This window comes from Jaculus jaculus, chromosome 17, assembly GCF_020740685.1.
Source record: "Jaculus jaculus isolate mJacJac1 chromosome 17, mJacJac1.mat.Y.cur, whole genome shotgun sequence".
Classification (NCBI taxonomy): domain Eukaryota; kingdom Metazoa; phylum Chordata; class Mammalia; order Rodentia; family Dipodidae; genus Jaculus; species Jaculus jaculus.
Genome location: NC_059118.1, coordinates 3,748,883 through 3,771,387, shown reverse-complemented (window position 1 = coordinate 3,771,387; position 22,505 = coordinate 3,748,883). Strand labels below are relative to the sequence as shown.

The 22,505-nt window shown below is 43.4% G+C and overlaps 1 protein-coding gene across 2 annotated transcripts in view; it reads right to left on the bottom strand.

Moving 5' to 3' along the window:
- The window catches only part of Ulk4 (unc-51 like kinase 4), a 345,903-nt gene that overhangs the window by 67,458 nt on the left and 255,940 nt on the right, over nt 1-22,505 (bottom strand). For both annotated transcript variants that reach the window (XM_045136900.1, XM_045136901.1), the window contains one exon: nt 9,662-9,847. In XM_045136900.1, coding sequence (XP_044992835.1) covers nt 9,662-9,847 — 186 coding nt within the window. The remainder of the gene's footprint in view (nt 1-9,661; nt 9,848-22,505) is intronic.

Genomic DNA, 22,505 nt, shown 5'->3' with positions numbered 1-22,505 from the left:
CAGAAAGGTAATGACTTCCAGGTTGCTAAGCAACACCACAGTGTTAAAGGCCCCAGTATCTGTGATCTCCAGAGACACTCAAGTTTCATTAAACCCTATTCATACCCATTACACAAAGGCTGTGCGGAGTTTATAAGCAGGCTTAGTTAGGTTCTTGACATAATCATGAAAAAAATTTAAGTGCTATCAAAACTTTTGTGGTACTTAAAAGCAAACATTTTGGAGACCTAACTAAAGAAAGCTAGAGTGTTTTATATAAAGCAAGCAAGTACTGTTGGTAGTAAATAAAAAAAAAAAAATTTAGTGTCCTGAAAAAATGATGCTGCCTAGAACTTCGCAGCTGTCTTTGAAGCGGGGGTAAATGTGTTCCGGGTATCAATCAGGAGAGTCGGGGATAATTTGCAATGAGAGCCCCAATCATTATTTGCTTCGAGGAGTGTCATGATAGCAGCATGCTTTCAGCTGGAATGTGAGAAGTGAGGATGCCATGGGAAATGTTTCAGGCACACACTGAAAACGAGTCCTTCAGAAAGGTGCTAGGAAAGCCAATGTCTGAAACAGAAGAACTTACGCTGGGCTCCAAACCGACCTCATGAGGAACAGCACTGCCAGCCAGGGTGTTTGGTTTGCCTGCCTAAAAGGCCAGAGGGACTTGATCTGTGTATGGCCCTGCTTAAGCTGTGGGTCATGACGCTACATAGTTCATGTAATTGAACATGGGTGTGGAGTTTAAACTTGTGGAAACATTAAAAAGCTTCTAAACAAAAATTAACTCAAAATCAAGTGTGTAAAGAATCCATGGGCTGGAGAGATGGCTTAGCGGTTAAGTGCTTGCCTGTGAAGCCTAAGGACCCCGGTTCGAGGCTCAGTTCCCCAGGTCCCACATTAGCCAGATGCACAAGGGGCGCACACATCTGGAGTTCATTTGCAGAGGCTGGAAGCCCTGGCACACCCATTCTCTCTCTCTCCCTCTATTTGTCTTTTTCTCTGTGTCTGTCGCTCTCAAGTAAATAATAATAATAATAAAAAAGAATCCCAGGTGTTTCGGGCAGGCACTGCTTGCACATGTTACATCACATGACTTCATCAGAGTCTTGGTTCTGAGCACACAGCATGCCCACTATGCACTGTGTGTACCCACATGCCACACACAAGGAGCCCTGAGGTCAGACTCTTGTACACTATGAACTGCAGTGTTACCATGCCATCAAAGTTCTCTGCTCTTAAAGAAATGCAGTGGTTCATTTACAGAAAACAAACACTTTTAGTATTTTTGTATCATTCTTCAATTAGTCTTCTTTGGATTTTATTGTTGGAAGTTTAGATTATAAAACTTGCTGTTGAGTAGGGGAGACAGCTCAGCAGTTAGTCACTTGCTTGCAAAGCTGGCCACCCAGACTCGGTTGCCCAGTACTCATGTAAAGGCAGATGCACAAAGTAGCCCAGGTGTCTGGAGTTCATTTAGAGTGGTGAGAGGCCCACTGACACATCCATTCCCCCCACTCTCATTTTCTTTCACTCTAGCCTACTTATAAATAAATAAATAAATAAATATATTTTTGAAAATTGCTATTAATTCAAACTGAATTATTTCATTAAAAAGTCAAATGAATTTGGCTTGGGATTATGGCAGAATTTTCAACGTTGTTTAAACGAGCATCTGTACATTTGGGGGAGGAACTTTCTCAACAGTGATGACATAAAATCAAGGTACCCATCAACTGTGGAAAACATTGAAGGAGCTTTACATCCCGCAGGAGCAGGTATCCAGCCAAGATTTAACTCCTCATGTCAAATAAACAAATGCACCTCTCACATTAGCCTGCAAATTTACTTTTATCTTTAACAAATGCTAAAATTACATGTATAGCAAAGAATTGTCTTAAAATACATTTATTTGTGATTATCAGTAAATATTTCACTTGTATAACACTTTTTTATTTTTATTTATTTATTTGAGAGACACAGAGAAAGAGAGTATGGATGTACCAAGGCATCTTGCCACTGCAAATAACTTTGGACACATGTGCCACTTTGTGCATCTGGCTTTACGTAGCTACTGAGGACTTAAGACAGGTCATCATGCTTACAAACAAGTGCCTTTAACCACTGAGCCATCTTCCAGACCTGTATGCCTATTTTATATACCCATACACCCAAGGTCATGTAAAAGGTTCTTAGGCATGGAGGGGCCATGAGTGGGAAAGCTCAAGAAGGCCTGCTCTCTGGCATACACAGGCTCCCCGCCGCCCTCCCTATCACACCCTCAGCTTTCTACAGAACAGTAGCAGGACAGCAAAGGCTGAGCCTTACCCACCAACACTTAGATCAGAGTAACACATGAATCAGAAAGGCCATTAACTACCATGCCTCATTTGTAAGGCAGTCCTGAAGAAAAAACATTCTGGCATATGAACCATAAGTTTGCTTTGCCAAACAGGTAGGAGAAAAGTGACAGAGGGACCTTATTACTTAAATATTTATTTTTGAGCCTGATGCCCTGGGAACTCTGAGGGAGCACAGGTCCCTGATAACCTGATGTGCAGGTGGCATTCAGCACCCACACTAAAGTGAAGAAAATTCAGATCTTTCAAAATATAGGATTCCTCAAAACCAGTGAAACAATCAGACTTACAAGTAAACTCTGATGTGTGACAGCCTGGCCAATGGGAAAGTGCCAGACGTTTACATCTTGAAGAAGAGGGAGGACAGGTAATTCTCACAGCTCCAATTGGTCAGCAGGTTCTGTTCCAGATCCATCTACAGCATGAGCACTTGAGGAGGTCCTGATGGCCACAGGCTCCGGAGGGACACGTCTCTCATGTCCCTGCCCCGCTGATTGGTGTGACTGTTCTCAACACACTGGCCAGCTCTTCTTGTCTGTGGTCTCAGAACCCCCCAAGGCCTCCGACGCTCTCACGACAACGCCTGGCTTCTCAAGGGCTCACAGGCCCTCGGAGACATCTCTCCACCACACTGCCCTGTCCCTCTCCCATGTTATAAATTGGGCTGTGCCCATCTAGCTCAGGACTCTCCCCTGCTCCTCGTCCTTACAGGTCAGCTTGGGGAGCCCGGCCATGGGATCTGAAAGTAGCAAGGATCATGCTGCGATTCTCGGCTCTCTCCTTCTACTCTTCCCCTGTGCTTTTGATACCTAAACACCATGTCCTTTAGTGGATAAATGTGCTGCCACCTCATTCTGGCACAGCTGCTGCTATTGTGAACAGCGCCCCACAGTGGAGGCGCTTAGGAACTAGGCAGCGGCGCCATCAGTCTCACTGCGGTAGCATATACTCCTGGAATATCTTCATAATATTGTTAAAAGGCAAAATAAAATTCATCTAAATAAACAGTATCATTTGGGGGAACAAATCCTAGCTAACATTTTTTCATTATTTACCAGGTGGCACGTTGTAGAGACACTATAGTACATAGCTCAATTCCCTGTCTCACTTCTCTGGAACAGAAGAGAATTTCCATGTGACTAAATCATATCTTTTGTTTTTTTAGATCATCTTCTTTTTTATATTTATTTATTTATTTTAGTTTTTTGAGGTAGGGTCTCACTCTAGTTCAGGCTGACCTGGAATTCACTATGTAGTCTCAGGGTGGCCTTGAACTCCCAGCGATCCTCCTACCTCTGCCTCCCAAGTGCTGGGATTAAAGGCGTGCACCACCATGCCCAGCCTAAATCATATCTTTAAACTACATCAATTAAAAAACAGCTTACACAATCCAAGAGGTCATACTCTACCATACCTATAAATACAACTTGTCTAACAGTTGGAAATTTAAGACAGAGACAAATACTTAAATTATTACTGAAATATATACTTTCTCTTTCTGTTCTTAAACCCAAATCCCAGCTCTGGTTCTCTGTATTCTCTTTGTGTGTGAGTGTGAGGTGTGTGTGAGAGAGTGTGATGTGTGTGTGTGCTGTAGATGAACACAGACTCTCGTACCTGCCAACCAAGTGCTCTGTCTCTACTACTCAGTACCCAGGCCCGTTCTCTGCCTTACGCACAGCCCACTGGTTTGGAAGCCATCTTTGAAAGGAAAGCCTCTATGGATATATAACAACATGCAATCAATATGCTATTAGGTATTGTTTCAGTGGATAGAATTCATCTTATAAAATATTGATTGTACAGAGAAAATTCTTCTTAAAACATTACTTTTAAAAGCTGGAAACAGCCATGCATGGTGGTGCACACCTTTGACCTCAGCACTCAGGAGAGTGAGGTGGGAGGACTGTCGTGAGTTTGAGGCCAGCCTAGGCTTACAGGATGAGTTCCAGACCAGCCTGGGCTAGAGTGAGACCCTACCTCGAAAAAGAAAAAAGAGAGAAAAGCTGGCAACATGCACTGTAGATGTTCATAAGAGAAGGACACCACACTTCCATTGCTGTTTTCCACCCCAGGGAAGTGTTTCTCAAACAAACTCTGATGAAACTTAACACAATGTGAACAATGATTTTGAAAATGGCTAAATAAATCCCAGATAACCAAGGGACTCTGCAGCTCTCTGCATGGCAAAGCTACGGTGTAAAGGTGATGATGTTCAGAGAGATCCCTAAGGAATTAAAATGGCACCAAGTACTTGAACTCACTGCAAATGGAACCAATGAAATTATTCAGTATGGAGAAGTAACTGTGTCTAACAGAAAGTGCTGCCATCCATCCATGAACCCATCATTCATCTACTTAGCTGGTCATTGGAAAGTAACAGATTATAAAACAAATCCCATAGGGCCTTCTGGCTTTTCACTTACAACATACATCAATTAGATACTCGGTGAACTAACATGGAAGGATATAGTTTTTCTGGCAACTCACCTGTCTTTGGGTGATATCACATTTGTTACCAAGGAGCATGGATGATTTTTTACATACTTTTAAAAATTATTTACTTGAAACACACAGAGCAGAGAAAGAGAGAGAGACAGACACAGAGAGAGAGAGAGAGAATGGACACATCAGGGCCTCTAGCCACTGCAAACAAACTCCAGACGTATGCACCCCCTTGTATATCGGGCTTATGTGGGTCCTGGGGAATAAAACCTGGGTCCTTTGGCTTTGTAGGCAAGTGCCTTAACATCTCTCCAGCCCATATTTTACATATTTTAAATCTTCTCTATCTGAGGCTTAAAAAACGAATGGCTTTGCTCCAAGAACTTTATCCTATTGTTATAGTTTTTACTTTTTGCTTTAAAAAGTCATCAATGTTGGGGTTGGAGAGATGGCTCAGTGTTAAGGTGCTTGGGCATCTGAGTTACAGGGGTCCTGGGGAACTGAACCAGGGTCCTTTGGCTTTTCAGGCAAGTGCCTTAACTGCTAAACCATCTCTGCAGGTCCCCCTCTTATATAAATAAATAAATAAAAGTTGTTAATGTATCTGCCTCTTTCTCTCTCTTAAATAAAATAAAGTTATTAATGTGGAGGAAATGGTATGCCCACATCTACCACATTCTCTCCAAGGATGGCCTGATGACTGCAAGGGAAACCTGCCCCTGAGCAATGGAGAAATGTGGCCATCAGCCATGTGACCAAGCAACCCACCTGTGAGATGTCTTGATCTAAAATGTCATGAGTTAACAATCTACTATTCCATAAAGCAGGGCAAATTTCATTCAATTTAGGGGAAAAAAAAGCAAAAACATTCTTCTAGATCAAGAGACCAAGAGTGTATCAATTGAATTTAGCATGAGAGGGCTGGCATGGAGCTCAGGGTTGAAGCACTTACTCAGCATGGGTTGAGGCCCAAGGTTCAATCCCCAGTACCAAGAAAAAACTCAGTAGTGAGATTTGGTTGGAATGTGGCTTGAAATGAAAGCTGTAAGAATTGTTTTTGACACCCAGGGACAATTAACAAGAGCTGGATACCAGAAGCACTACCAAGACCTCTGTTATCTTCTCAGGTACTGCAATGGCATCATGAGTGCGTGGGGCCAAGTGGGCTGAGGCCTTCACTTTAACATGGCTTGGGGGAAAAAAGGCCAAAGGCCAAATGGTCAAATAACAGTTCTGATAACAATTCTTGATTACACAACTTCCCATTGTACTCTCAGATTTTCTGTGACTTGACATTTTATAATAAAAGGAGGGTCAGTGTATCATAAAGGGCCCTGGGGACTACACAGAAAGAGGCTCTGGAGAAAAGTAGGGAACATATGTCACTTGCCACAATTTCAAGAAGGGACAAGGGACCTGATTGTCTTGAGGTCAGAGAGAGACAGGAGAAACAGGGAGGCATGCTCCCAGCCTCATCAGAAGGAGGAAGGAGCATCTGATGGGCACAGAGGAAGAGGGTCTCAGGAGCAGAGGAGGGAGAGTCACAGGTGGATCTGGAGAAAGCTGCTTCTGCGAGCGGGTCCACAGGGTTCCCCTCAACCCCACATTGGTGCTTTGGCCAGAAGACCATGTCCCGGGGGCACCAGCTGTTTTTCCACTGGCCATTTAGTTCCTATAACGTGTCCTCTTCCAGGAACTAAATAGAAATTTTAGAAAAGAATTTTCCTTTCTTTGCTGTGTTGGAAAAACATGACAAAATCACCTAAGGAGCTCCAGAGTTAGCATACAAACTCTGGCACCTTTGGGCCGCAAAGACTGGCTGAGTGTGGCAAGGAAGGAAGGAGGTCTCCAGGAAAGCTCAGAGCATCCTCTCCAGGCCTCAGAAGGTCATCAGAACCCCACAAAGACTTGTAACTTTGCTGTTTACTAACTTAGGTAAGTAGTGTATCTTTTAAGAATTTCCTGGGATTCATAGCAATCCTCATCCCTGCTTTCCTTTAAGAAACAAGTCAAAAGGGCTGGGGAGGTGGCTCAGCAGAATACGCACTTACCATGGAGGCGTGAGGACCAAAGTTCAGGCCCCCACCACCAAGGACTGAGCGACGCCCAGTGTCAACCTCTGGCCTCCACATGTGCATATGTGTACACACATAAGTGTACCCACACTCACACATGTAAGAGAGAGGGAGAAATAGTAGAACAAATATCTACACCACGAGGAATGTAAGAGAGGATGGAGAGAGATATTTTATCCTTTTGTTATACCTCAAAGAATATTTCTTTGTATTTGTGGTAGAAATTAGGTCCATTCTCAGCTGAAGTTCTGCTACACAACCTGGTCCAAAAGCAGTGAGACCCCAACGGCAGTATGAAAAGTCCTGCCCCAGTCTCACGCATTTCACAGCAGGACGCAGCACGACGTGATTACGTGGCTCTCGTGAGGAGCACGAGGCACAGGTGAGGCTATGAGGTGGGGAGGAACCGAACTGGCAGGCATTCAGGCGGCCAGCACAGAGCTAAGACAGTGAGGAGCCAGGGCTCGCCACACACCTGAGTCCTGACCACACCCCACCACCTGGCGGCCCAGGCAGACGGGCCTGCAGGCGCCCAGGGTTGGCCACAGCAGCTTATCACACTCCTGTCTGCTCCATAGTCAATAGTCAGTCTTGGGCCTTGGACGGGTTTGTGGCTCACTTTATATGCAGTCAATATTTGGAGTACTGGAGGAAGCTCACTTTAATTAAGACTAGTGAGCTATTCTGCATCATCCTGGGAGAACCCCCAATGATACCAAGTTCAAGGGAGGAGTGGACTGGGGAGATACTTGAAGGATTCCTGATACATTTTTAAAGCTAAAGCAAAAGTATAGTTGTAAAACCTCCCAACTTCCTGGGAAATTACAACAGATAATTATATCATTAGGCTTCTTCAACGTTCTCCAAATGTGCTAAATATAGACTAAGGTAAAGTACCTTAGGGAAAAAACACATTCCAAGTCCATTAGCAGAAATTAAATAGCCTATTTCTTTAATTTGTTAATGAAAATTATGTTTTCAGAAAGATATTGTCACAAAATCAGGGCTTTCAGCAGAAAAGACAAGAGTCCAGGTCCTTGCATCTAGTTATCAGGAGGGTCTGCCGCACCATCTCCTAAGACAAAGCTGAGGACTGCAGCTTTCTAGTCAGACATGCCCACTTCCTGGCTTGTGATTTATGGGGCCATGTTTATTTTGGGGTCATCCTCTCTCTGAGTCCATCCAGGCTTGCTCAGCCTTGGGAACATGATAGCAGCAACTTCCTCCCAAGAGGATGTGTGTATCACACTGTCTTGGTCCAACTATGGACACCAGGTAGTGCGTGGAGACGCCTGACTCTCTCTTCCGCTGGCCCTCTGAGCAGGGCCTGAGAGGCAGGGGTCACTGTCAAGGAGGTCTCCTGTACTCCTTGCATCATTTGAGAGCCTGCTGTCTACCCAGGCTCCTGCCCCATCTCCCTGTTGCTGAGAGCCCCGCTGGGATACAGCGAGGAACTTGGCAGCATCCGACATGGATCCCCATGAAGCACCCCGCAGGCCAATGTGGACCCAACAACCAGCCACTAGTAGCCACTGTCTTCTTATCAACATGGCCCAAGAGCCACTCTGAGTGGAGTTCTCTGGAGCTGCCACAGCCCTCACTTACCAAAGGAGCCCTCAGAGTGACAGGGACTAGAGACCTCAGACTGACACCATCTGTCACTTGTCCAACACCAGCTGCTGTCTAGTCAACAGAGCGGGATGGACTGCAAGTGTGTCTTCTACAGTGATTCCAGTGGACATGGGCTAAGGACACCCAAGATAAAGGAGACAGAAAGCACACTGGACAGAAGGGGGGCTTCCCTCAGGGTGCAGTGCCGGCAGTGGGACTCCATGCTGCAACCATCACAAAATGAAACCTAATGATCAAAACTCCCACTGCCGGCAAAGGGTAATCAGACACCATGAGCCTCTGGGGGTGGCGGGCTGAGAAGGACCAATGTCACTTCTGGAGACTCATGGATTGAACTACAAGGAAACCACAGTCCTAGACAGGGTAACGGCTGCACACATCTCTTATCTCTTCTGGCCTGTGTTCTTAAAGAATCGTGCAAGACCATTTGGGACTGAAACACATCACCCTAGACTATATCCTACAGATAAGCTGTGCATGTTATTAGTTGGGGCAGTAGCAGAAGTGGAATATGGATGATGAGGGAATGGTAAAAAAGTTAAACTAATGTTCAACTGTGATGTCTATAGTTAAGCAAGAGAAAATCCTTTCTTAAAATCTACATGTGGCCATCCGTGTGGAGGTTCATGATCGCGTACGTGGCTGTGCACCCAACAGCACATGAGTGGGGGACAACTGCAGGGTGCTTTTTTCTCCTTCCATCTTTTTGTTTGAGGCTGGGTCTCTCTTGTTGCTTTGCCACTGTGTGCGTTAGTCTCGCTTTCCCACAAGCTTCCAGATTCTTCCGACTCCAGCCCCTATGACATCACTTTGCACTTGACTTTATGTGGGTGCTGGGGAACCAAACTCAGGCACTTGCAAGCAAATGCCTTTAACCACTAAGTCATCTCCCCAGGCCCAGATCCATTTAAAAAAGTAAAATAAAAAGGAAATATGCAATAGTGGATGTGCAGGCACGATCTCTCAAACTTGGAATACGTGTTGTGCGTGTGTGCGCGCACACACATACACACACACACACAGAATATGAACATGTCAACAATAGGTAGACTGCAGGAGCTGTAATCACATATGCAACTTTTCTGGAAATTTAAAATGATGTCTAGAAAACAACTACTCTTGGCCCATTATGGACGCCATGGAAGGTGCCCACGGCAGACTCACCAGTCTCCTGAGGATTCTCAACAGAAGTCTCTGCTGCTTGGGGTCCCCCTTGGCTGCCAGTAGCTCAGCAATGCCTTCCAGGTTCTCAGGAGACAGGCTGTCTGGCTTTTCTCCTCCATACAGTTGAAGCAGGATGGATAGACACTTGGATGAAACCTCAGAAATTTCAGGATCCTCGCTAGGAAGCTGGAAATGAACAAACAAGGCTATTGGAGTTCCTTCGGGTACAATTGGGTTGCTCAGGAAGCACGACCAGATGACCAGGGCTGAGGGACGCTCAGTGGTTAGCGTGTCTGCCTTGCACACTTGAGGACCCGAGTTTGTTCCCCAGACCCTATGTAGAACTGCCAGATGTGGTGGCACACGCTGATATCCCAGCACTGAGCGGGTGGAGATGGCAGGTCCCTGGATCTACATAGATACCCAGTCTAGCCACTTCACAAGAGTTGGGCAACAAAAAAGGTAGAAGTTGGACTGTGTCTGAGAAATGACAGCCGTTTATCCTCTGGCATCCACACACATGCACACACGTGCACACTCACCTGCACACACATGAACATACAAGAAAACAATAGTCAGCTTTTGCTTAATCGTGGGAACTTTTGGCTCCATACTGAATAAGAATGGGAACTCCTGTCATTCCAGATTTTAGAGCAAATGCGCTCAGCTTCCCCCACTGGTATACTGTTGGTTATTGGCCTTATGTGGAGTGATGTTACTTCTCTTCCTAGTTTCCCAGCACTCTTATCACAAAGGAATTCCTGTTGTCATCATCTCTGGATTGACTGAGATGCTCTTGTGACTTCTGTTTTAATTTTAAAAATTAATTAAAACAATTAATTCAAAAATTTTGAGGGCTTCTGGTTAAGATGATGGCGTAGGTACCACAACAAAGCAGCCTAGGGGGGAAAGAGCCAAAAAAAAAAAAAAAAACCCACCAAAATACACACTTTTACTAAAAAGTGAGGTATACAGGAAATTGAAACAGCAGCGGAGAAGTAGGAGACATCCAGAGCATCCAGAGCCTGTGCGGGCTGGCAGAAGCTGCTCTGGTGGGGCGGACCACGCAGTGCACGCCAGCCACAAACTCAAGAAATGTGAAGGGAGAACGGCAGTGAACAACGGAAGAGCAGATCACAAGGTAGAAGAACATGTGGAACAGCGGGCGAACTGAGCAGCATCAGCTCCCTCCCCTTCCCCACCGCCAGTGCCCAGCCCTCAGGAACAGAGCAGCAGTCCAGAGACCCGGCCATGCCTACTTGAACTGACAGAGCACCAAAGAGGGACCCAAGCAGGAGCGCAGCTGAGACCAAAATCATCTCAAAAGGTAACTGGGATTATACCAGGTCAGTACCCACCTAACAAACCTAGCATATATGCCTGAACCAGAAGTGCTAATTGCAGCTTCCATATCAGGATAAATTATATGTTAAATTGGATGGATGGTCAAATTTGCCATTCTTAAATAAGCTGTATTTTGGGCTTGTTATTTGTTGCTTCTTGAATGATAGTGGCTTTGTTTACTCTTCTGTTATACATTAGGGAAGGGTCTCACCTGGTCACAAGCTGACTTGGAACCCTCTACAGACCAGAAATCTTAACTGCCTTGTTGTCAGGATTAAGGGAGTGGGTGAGGCACCACATAGCCTAAGGGACAGACAGAGGATCTGGTTGTCACAATACCTACCCTTGGATAAATACTCTGTGCTGATTTTCATTGACATTGTTTAGTTAAATTTTAGAATCTGCCTATATTTTGTTCCTCTTAGCCTACTTGAATATTCTCATAACAGGCACACCCAATACCTACAGTCACTTTTGTAGATACTCTGAGAGTCTTCAGAGCCACATCTAGCACCTTAAGCTCCTACCCTGAAGATATATAACATCAGATTGATTGATACATCTCATAATACCCAGCTAACTGGGAAATCCAATCATTAAACAATCCAAGATGCAAAAATATATACATTATAACACAAGAAACACCAAAAATCAAGACAATATAAATCCACCAAAAGTATTCATGCATCAGAAATGACCTCCAGTGAGAACGAGTTAGAGGAAATGCCTGAGAAAGATTTCAAAAGAATGATTAAAATGTGTTCAAAGAACTCAAAGAAGAAATCAAAGGAAGCAAAGAAGACACAGGATGCCAATTTAATGAAATAAAGAGGTCAACACTAGACATAAATAAGAAAACATAAATAATAAAGAAAACAGGTTAGAATTATTAGCAATGAAGAACACAGTTAATGAAATAAAAAACTCTGTAGAAAATCTCACCAGTAGAATGGATGAAGGAGAGGACAGAATATCTAAGCTAGAAGACCAGGTGGCAGATCTAAACAGTACAAAAATGAGAAAGACAAACTTATAGAAAAGTATGAGTGGGAATTTCAAGATATTTGGGACACTATGAAAAGAAACATAAGAATTCAGGACATAGTAGAAGGAGAAGAATTTCACTCCAAAGGCATAGTTTGTGTCTTCAACAAAATCACAGAAGAAAACTTCTCCCAAATTGTGAAAGAAGAGCCAATGCAGACACAGGAATCCTTTAGAACACCAGCCAGACAAAACCTGGAAAGAACCTCCCCTTGTCATATTATAATCAAACTACCAAACATACAAACCAAAGAAAAAATATTGAAAGCAGTCAGAGAGAAAAATCAAGTTACCTACTCTTTATTGAGACAAGGTCTCTCACTGAACTAGCGCTCACCAGTTAGCTCAGTTAGCTAACCAGCTTGCCGTGGGAACCTGCCTGTCTCTGTCACTGAACGCTGGGATGACAGCCACTCGCGATCATGACTGACAGTTCCTGGGCGGTGACAGGCGTTTGAATTCAGGTCTTCACGTTTGCACAACTCCTACTTCACTGACCTCTCCAGCCCCTTAGGGGCGTTTTTACAGACATTTCTAAATAATCAATCATGTCATCTATTAATAAGGACAGTAACATTTCTTCCTTGCCTAAGAGTACACTTTTTATTTATTTCCTCCCATATTACACTAATTAGAATTCCTAAGATTACAACAAATAAACACTGCAGGATGAGATACTCTGAACTTTCCCTAATCTTGGGGGGAAAAAAGATTCAGTCACTATTAAACATGATGCTAACTGTAGGCTTTTGGAATATGGATTTATTTCTCTTTTTTCATTAGGTATGTATCTGCATGCATGTGTGGACTATGAATGGTGTGTGTGCATGGGCACACACACGCCATGGCATATGTGTGAAGGTCAGAGGACGATCTTGGGGTTCCTTCTTTTTGAGGCAGGGTCTCACTCTTTTGCTGCTGCCAGCCCAGGACCCTAAGGTTTCTCCTGGATCCTCCTCTCACTGCCACAGGTGTGGTGGGATCACGGATGCATGCACCACTGTGCACCTGGCTTTCCGTGGATGCTCAGCAGTTGAACTTGACCAGCAGGATTACAAGCAAGCACCTTTGCCCGCTCAGTCCCCTCAGCCACAGGTTTTCACAGATACTCTGTCCAGTTGAGGACATTGTCCATACAATCCTACTTTATGGCCATTTTTGAGTGCTGGCTTTTTCCTTGTCAAGTGGAATGTAAAATTTCCTTACACCATTTCTACGATAGACCATCTTAGCTGACATTTGAGCAGTGCTTGTTATTACCCAAGGTGCACCCTGCTTGGTAATGACCATTCTTTTTACATGCTGACATCCCTCCAGCCCGACACATTCAATTTACTAACATTTTACTGAGGACTTTGGTATCTGAGTTCATGAAAAATATTGGTTGGTAGTGTTTTTCTTCTTGTTTTAATGCATTCTTTTGCTCTTTGTTAATTCTTTGCCTGAGATTAGTATCAAGGTATTTAATATAACCCTTAGAAAAGGGGTTGGGAAGTAGCACCTTTTATTTTCTGCAAGAAATCATGTAAAGTTGTTCAAAATCCTGATGAAATAATCCAGGCTGAGAGACTGCTTCTTAGGGGCTTTTAGACAAATTCAATCTTTTTAAAAATCATTTGTTTAAATTATTTATTTATTTGAGAGCAACAAACAGAGAGAGAGAGAGAGAATAGGCATGCCAGGACCTCCAGCCACTGCAAACGAACTCCAGATGCATGCACCACCATGTGCATCTGGCTTACATGAGTCCTGGGGAATTGAGACTTGAACCAGGGTCCTTAGGCTTTGCAGGCAAGCGCCTAACTGCTAAGCCATCTCTCCAGCCCCAAATTCAATCTTTGAATGATTGCAGGGTAGCTCAAGTGTTCATCTTGGTTGAAATTTCCTGGGTTTAAAGGACCTGATTAATTTCTTTCCTTTTTTTTTTTTTTTAGATTTTATCATTTATTTACTTATTAGAGACAGAGACAGAGAGAGAGAGAGAGAGAATGGGAACACCAGGGCCTCTAGCCACTGCAAACAAACTCCAGATGCATGCGCCACCATGTGCCTCTGGCTTACATGGGACCTGGAGAAGCGAACCTGGGTCCTTAGGCTTCACAGGCAAACGCCTTAACTGCTAAGCCATCTCTCCAGGCCCTGATTAATTTCTTAATGAGCACAAAGTCATTCAGAGTGCTCCCTTGTTACTCCTACGGTGGCTGTGTTCAGGGATGTTGCCCATTTCTTCCTGATACCAGTGATTTCTGTCTTCTCTCCTTTTCTCTTTACAACTTTGACATGGGTTTTTCAATTTTGTTTATTTATTTCAGTTAACTATTTATTTCATTGAGCTTTTGATATCATTTTCCTGCTTTTTATTTCACTCATTTGTAGTTTTTATCTTTAAAACTCTCCACTTTTATTTGCCTTCAGATTTTATTATTTATTATTTTATGTCTATTAGCAGAGAAAATAATAAGTTTCATTATAGTACTTCCAAATGCATATGATATTGTACTTTGTTCCTATTCATCCCCATCCACCACTGCTCCATCTCTCCTCTTCCCCTTCCTTCCCTCAAATAATCTCCACTTCTGCTTTCACCTCACATACATTCCATTTTTTTCTTCTTTCCTTAATAGCTCTTTTCTCCCTCAATCTTCTATTTTTGACACACACACATGCACAGTTTAAATATAAGACTCCTCATGTGAAAGAAAACATGCAATTGTTGTCTAAGTCTGGCTTATTCCGTTTAACCTAGTGTTCTCTTGTCCACTGAGGCTCCTGCAAGCATCTCACTCTCACTTTAATGGCTGAATCAAGTCCCACTGTGTCCACACACCACTTTCTCTTTATCCATCCACTGATGGGCATCTGGGCTGCTCCATTTCTTGGCTATTGAACAGTTTGGTGGGAAGCAATGTGTGAGCATGTCTGTGGCAGGCTGATTCCTTCCCTAGGTGCGTACCCAGGAGTGGGCTGAGTCACAGGGTAGTCTGCCGAGGGCTGTCCCACTGCCGTCTACAGCAGCTGGGCTGGTTTACTTGAATGTTGCGGTTCTTTCTACTCTTTCTTGAAGCAGGGGCTTAGCTTAACCAGAGGCTTTTCTCTTTCTTCCCTCCCTCCCTCCCTCCCTTTGTTTTTGTCTGTGGTACTGGCATTGAACCCAGGGCTTCACAAACACCCTATGTGCTCTACCTGAGCTCTTTCTAGGGTGTTGGTTTTCTGAAAAAGAGTCTCGCTATGTTGCCCAGGTTGGCTTCAAATTCATGACCCGTACCTCAGCTGCCCAAGTTCCAGGAGTAACAAGCCTGTGTCACCATGCCCAGCGAGGTTTTACTTTCTTCTAATTTAAGTTTTAGTATTATGATTTTTTTCTCTAAATGTTGCTTTCAGCTGTATCTTGATACATTTTCATTTTAATTCAGTTCTATATGTTAATTTTTTCTTACATCTGGCTTGATTCCACTGTAGCTAGAGGAATGACTATTATCTCCATCTTTTTATATTTGCTGACTTTTAAATAGTCTAGAACCAGTTTATATTGGTGACACAATATATAGAAATTAACTCGGAAGGGATCAAAGCTTAAATATAAGTGTTAACTGTACTCAACTTGCAAGGTTGGGAGATGGCCCAGTGGATTATGTGTCTGCTGCGCAGGCACAGGTACCTGAGTTCAGATCGCCAGAGCCCTATAAAGCTGAGCGCACGGTAGCATGACTTCATGTCAGTGCACCCTCCACTGCGCATGTCTGTTCTGTGGGGTTCAGACTGGACAGGAAGAGGTGTTCATTTAGGGAAGCCTAATCCTCTCAGTAAAAATGTCTGGTGCAATTTACAAAGAACTGCTACAGTCCCCAGTGGGCTGCAGGCTGCGTGAACAGCAGACAAAATGAACCACACTTTCCCATCAGCCAGAACGAGTACGGCACCCGCACGCGAGCTCTGCAGGCAGGTGTGAACAAAGTGGGGACGCGTGCAAAGCCATGGAGGTAAGCAGGTGAGGTTCCACGGAGCAAGAGTCCACTGCACTTGCTGAGGCTGGGCTTTGTGTTTTGAGATGGGAAATACATAAGGATACACCTAAGAGAAAATGACCTGTCCATGCACAGAACATACCAACGTGACTGAAATCACCTATACATGCATGGAGCACACCCGACAGGGCCGAGAAGTAAACGAAGGGAAAACCTTGTACCCCACAGATGCCTGTTATCCAGTCTCAATTGGAACTTTGAGGAGCTTCTGACTTGTAGTAATTGCGAAGCCTTCTCCAAGTTTCTCATGGAACTGCAAAAGACACAGGACGGTCCGAAAGGTCCTGCAGAAGAGCGCAGCCAGCTGCTTTTGGACAAGGGTCGGGTTCTTAGCTGCCTCTGAGAACACCTTTCCATAAACACTCCTACAGCACGTCAAAGCACAGACTGCTCCACGCCTTCCTGAACCAAAATGAACTGGAAATGAGTTGTGTGTGTAGAAACTTTGCTCTCTTCTCCCGTTGTATCACTTATGTTCCTAACTTAGCAACTGGTTAAATCTGGATGTGGCATAAACATAGAATCTCTGTACTTCAGTATAAATACATCCACTTGGCATCTCTATTTTCCATCGTTCTAATTTTCTTACAAGCTCTCTTATCAGCTACTTCAAATGTTTTGTGGACAAAGAAGACGCCAGCACACACACAACTCAGTAGTGGTCTAAGGAGCATATCCTTGATTTGAAGGACTGGATTAAGGTATTTAAAATCATACTTGTGCTGTTTATTTCCCTCTATTAACCAACACATTCCAAAATCTTTTTCATTATGGATTCTGTTTTTAAAATATTGCCTACTGTGGTGCTCTGTCAAAAATTACATGGGAGGGCTGAAGAGATGGCTCAGTGGTTAAGGACTTAACGCTTGGTGGTTCCCCAGGACCTATGTAAGCCAGATGCACAAAGGTGGCACATACATTTTGAGTTTGTTTGCAGTGACTGGAGGCCCTAGCATGCCCATTTATTCTCTTTCTCTCTCCTCTAAGTAAGTAAGGGTTGGAGAGATGGCTTAGTGGTTAAGTGCTTGCCTGTGAAGCCTAAGGACACTAGTGTGAGGCTCAATTCCTCAGGATCCACGTTAGCCAGATGCACAAGGGGGCACACACGTATGGAGTTTTCTCTCTCTCTGTTGCTCTTAAATAAATAAATTTAAATAAGTAAATAAATAAAATTATATGGGAATATCTATTTCCAGAGAAGAGAACATATTACCAAAGAAGGAGAAAAATAACCCATTAATAATGCAATGCTTCCACCCATTTTATGCTGCTAACAACACTTGAAGAACAGATTCCCAGGGCACAGGGAGGACGTTTTTAAGATGAGTGCACACGAGGCCATCAATCCTGTCCCTCTTCTTTCCCATACATCACTACTGCCCAGTGCAGCTGAAGAGGTGGCAGAAAAGGCCGTTACCCTGATGAATGGTGGCAATTCTAAGTGACACCACCCAAGGTAACAGAGGTGCCACGGCCTTGGCACTGTGCCTTCTCCTGAAGAAGTGGGAGCTCTTTAGCCTCAGTTGACTTGAGACATTGTATTCTTCAATGTGGGGATTTAGATGCCCAAGAATCCGTCATTCCCTTTACTGATTCAGTTAAAAGTCTACATGAAAGTTTAAAATATATATTTATTCCAAAATATAAATTGAATGTTAAAGGTAAGACAAAGTGGTTTTGAATTCTGGGTCTCTATGTTGTCCTGCTATCCACAATGCCCTTCGGTTTGCTTGCTGTGACTAAAGAATGGGAAAATAAAACTCCTTTAAAAAGGAATAACCATTACTAGCATAAAAGGAAGTCAAGCTGCAATATATATCAGCAAGGCTTCCGGAAGCTGGCTCCCTACATAGCTAGTGGGGCCGGACCCAAGAGCCGCCCCTCCACCTGCTGCAGCCTAAACGGTGGGCTCATGGGAATCAAAAATATCACACGCCTGGGGTGTACATTTACATTCCAACCCAAAGCATGTGCACAGAGGTTCTGCTCCTGACCCCACCATCTCTCTTGCCGCAGTATGCTTTGTCACTCGCCCACCTGTCACTTGGAAAGAAGCATGCTCATCTGTTCACTTCTGGCCGCCTCATGCAGCTGGCAGAGAGCTGGCCTGCACACACTCTTCAAGTGTGGCCCAGAACAAGTGCCAGTGAGCAGTGCAAGGACCAGACGTCCAGAGAAGGATCACAGAGACCCGCAAGTGATGTACATTTTTATATGTCAACCATTAGTGCTGCAGAGACATTTTTATCTACAGGCTCTGCTGTAGGGGAAAACACAACAATATAATCTTTGTAAAATTCCCATGAGAAAAGGACAATATTCTTATCATCTAAGAGGGCTAAGGGACTTCTTTTCAAAAAAGAAGATGAGATGAGGATTCCTGAGCAAAAGAAAACGTGTTCTCTGACTTCCACATATGTGCTATGGGGTGTGCACCCCCACACACATCGTACACATACATGATACATAAATTAAGAAATAGAAAAATAAGTATTTCTACTGACTTATATTAAATTAGACAGAATTAAATATTTAATAGTAAAGTATTGCCACCAGATATGTGTCAAGTTTCTCAATTCACTTAGGTCTTATTTTTTTCTCTTAATTATCTTTCAATAGTTGCAATCATATGACTTGCATTTTCTTGTGATTTATGTTTTTGCCTTTTAGCAGGGTGATGGTGGTCACTTCTGTGAAGGGCCTGATTCCCTCCACTTCACTATCTTTTCACTGTAGCCAGAAAAAATAAAAACCAGTGATATAAGTGAGCTACTCTATGCATGTATTTGTTCATATATGCAATCAAAATACAGAAATTTCCTTTTCAGCAACAAACATTTTACTTCAATTTCTTTGTTCTAGGTAATAACTCCTTATGAACAGAAATGTAGGATTCTCGTGGGTGGTGATGCAGTTCTCCATGAACAAACTTCTTCCTCTAACAATGCACTTCACCATGAACAACCTTCTTCCTCTAACAATGCACTTCTCCATGAACAGCCTTCCTCCTCTAACGATGCACCTCTACATGAACAGCCTTCCTCCTCTAACGGTGCACCTCTCCATGAACAGCCTTCCTCCTCTAACGATGCACCTCTACATGAACAGCCTTCCTCCTCTAACGGTGCACCTCTCCATGAACAGCCTTCCTCCTCTAAGGATGCACCTCTCCATGAACAGCCTTCCTCCTCTAACGGTGCACCTCTCCATGAACAGCCTTCCTCCTCTAAGGATGCACCTCTCCATGAACAGCCTTCCTCCTCTAACGGTGCACCTCTCCATGAACAGCCTTCCTCCTCTAAGGATGCACCTCTCCATGAACAGCCTTCCTCCTCTAACGATGCACCTCTCCATGAACAGCCTTCCTCCTCTAACGATGCACTTCTCCATGAACAGCCTTCCTCCTCTAACGATGCACCTCTCCATGAACAGCCTTCCTCCTCTAACGGTGCACCTCTCCATGAACAGCCTTCCTCCTCTAAGGATGCACCTTTCCATGAACAGCCTTCCTCCTCTAACGGTGCACCTCTCCATGAACAGCCTTCCTCCTCTAAGGATGCACCTCTCCATGAACAGCCTTCCTCCTCTAACGATGCACCTCTCCATGCACAGCCTTCCTCCTCTAACGATGCACTTCTCCATGAACAACCTTCTTCCCCTAACAATGCACTTTCCCATGCACAACATTCCTCCTCAAACAATGCACTTCTCCATGCACAACTTTCTTCCTCTAACAACACATTTCTTCTATTATGGCCTTCTCAGTGACATGCATCCATCACCACTAGCTGCTACAGCAGCAAAAGGCATTATTGTCTCCCATGCTGTTGGAACTGCTCCAGTACTCTCCTAGAATGTCACTGCTAACTTCTAGCAGGCAATGTTTAACATGTGGTGGGGGCAATCTTTAACATGTGGTACGGGAGGTAGTGCATGTCATCTTACCTGGAATGTTGGTTTGAAGAAGAGAGGTAAACCTTCAGCATCATTGAGGTCATGTTTATATTCTCCTTCAGGATTAAAGAATGTTAAAGCATGTTCTCTAAGGCTTAAAATATCCTGAGTTCCTCAGTCAAACCCCAAGCTCACTCTGTTGACATTAGTTCTTTAATACTCTAGATGACTACTTTTTTCTCCTAAAGTTTTCTTAGCTACATTCCTAAGTGAAAATGACTTACACTTTTCTGAGCTATGTCCAGATAAGACTGAAATTTGTTATCACTTTAAGCAAATGAGCAGAAGCCTTCCATCTTTTTAATATTCTGGATCCTTTTGATAACACATGAATTGTCTATTTCATTAAAATTTAGAGCTAGGTAACATTTTCAGGATACATCTGGTACATGCGAAATGTCACATCACCAGTGTCATAATTGAGTATGTCCCCCACAGGCTCATGAGTTGTACACTTGGTTCCCAGAGGTGGCTCTCTTTTGGAAGGTGGTGGAACCTTTAGAAGACAGGGCCTAGCTGGAAGAAGTATGTCCTAGGGGAAGATTGGGAGTCCTAGGGGTACATCAACCCTGACCCCTCTGTCCTGTTCTCTGCTCCTTGCTCATCATGAAGAGACTACTCTGTTTCATGTCCCACTACCATGATGTTCTAAAGCACACGTGGCCCAGCAAAGATGGAGTGAGTTCTTTGAAACGTGAGACATAACATATGTTTCCTCTTTGAGTTGTTTCTCTGTGTTACACAGTGACAAGAAAAGTCACTGATAAACCACAACTTGCCAGGCTTTACATGAGATTTCTTTTTATAGTTAGTAATGGAATTTTAGTAGTTACCCTTCAAAATGGCAGCTGTTCTAATTGCATGTGAAAGAATCTTAATAGGGTAATAAAGAGAAAAATGTTTTCTCTTTTCATACAGCTGCAGAAAACCAGAACCTATTTTGTATCATAAAACAGTCCTTGGAAATATAACTTTTAATAAAGAAGTCATGTCAGATATCTAGAAGGAAGACAGACTGATGATGTCCTGTGAAATCAACATTCAACTTTTAAAATAAAGGAGTCTGATTGGTTATGTTACCTAACAAGGCTTTCTTTGATAGTAATACTCGTGTAGACATTCTTACAGGTATGAAGGAGAATTTGTAAAACATCTTTGTTGGAGTGGCAAATTCCTCTTGTTTGCTTGCTCGTGATGACATTAAACTAGATCTGTGGGTTCTTATTTAAACAGAGGTTGAAACATTTTATCATCACATCATTAGATTATCAAATTTTAACAACTTTTTTTTCAGATAGGATGCCTACATAGCTGTGACTGGCTTTGAACTCATACTTTCTGCCTTGGCCTGCTGAGCTCTGGGATCACAGGCTTGTGCTAGTACACTCAACAAATTCAACAATGTTAGCGATTGTAATAGTTCTGAAGTTGGAATCTTAACTATATATTTTAAAAATATTTTATTTATTTATTTGACAGACAGAGAGAGAGAGAATGGGCATGTCAGGGCTTCCAGCCACTGCAGATGAACTCCAAATGTGTGTGCCCCGTTGTGCTAATGTGGGTCCTTGGGAATCAAACCTGGGTCCTTTGGATTTGCAGGCAAATGCCTTAACCACTAAGCAATCTCTCTAGTCCCTTAAATATATTTTGATGCCATATTTGATAATTATACTTTTCTATCAAAATCATCTAATTTTCTATATTACTAAATTAAATATTTTAATGTCATGCATATTTTGTATTTATGTAGCTGTATTTCACTTCTGCCTCCTGTTGTTATTACCAAAATGTCCAAATTGAAAGTTCATGACATTTTTATTCAGGAACAACAAATTTTAAAAAGACTCAGACGGGCTAGAGAGATGGTTTAGTGGTTAAGGTGCTTGCCTGTGAAGCCAAAGAACTCACACTCAAATCTCCAGGTCCCATGTAGCCAGACACACAGTGATGCAAGTGCACAACGCTGCACATGCACACAAGGGGGTTCACGCACCTGGAGTTTGTTCACAGCAGCTGAATGCCCTGGCGTGCCCATTCTCAATCTCTCTCTCTCTCCCCCCCTCTTTCTTTCTCTTTCTCAAAATAAATAATTTTTTTAAGGTCTCTCAAAAAACAAACAAACAAACAAGCAAAGACTCATAAGAAATGGTGAAGAAGGAGAACAGGTTCACACACACACTCATGCAGAACTCACATCACTGGGGCCTTTGAGGAAGTTATATTATAATTAATACTGAATTAAATTAAAGCGTGTTTTTACATAGCGCTTTCATTTTGGGGGTGGCAAATCCAGGGGACACAGCAGCATAAAGACGAGACATAACTGCAGTACGCTGACAGCAGCTAAAAGTGAGCTGAACGGCGACCGGCAGGAGGTACGTGCACTGCGTGAGTGTGCATCCGGACTTTGGAGTGCTCCTCAGCCATTCAGGAGAACAGCACTGATGCCTAAGTGCTGACATGGCAAGAGGTCT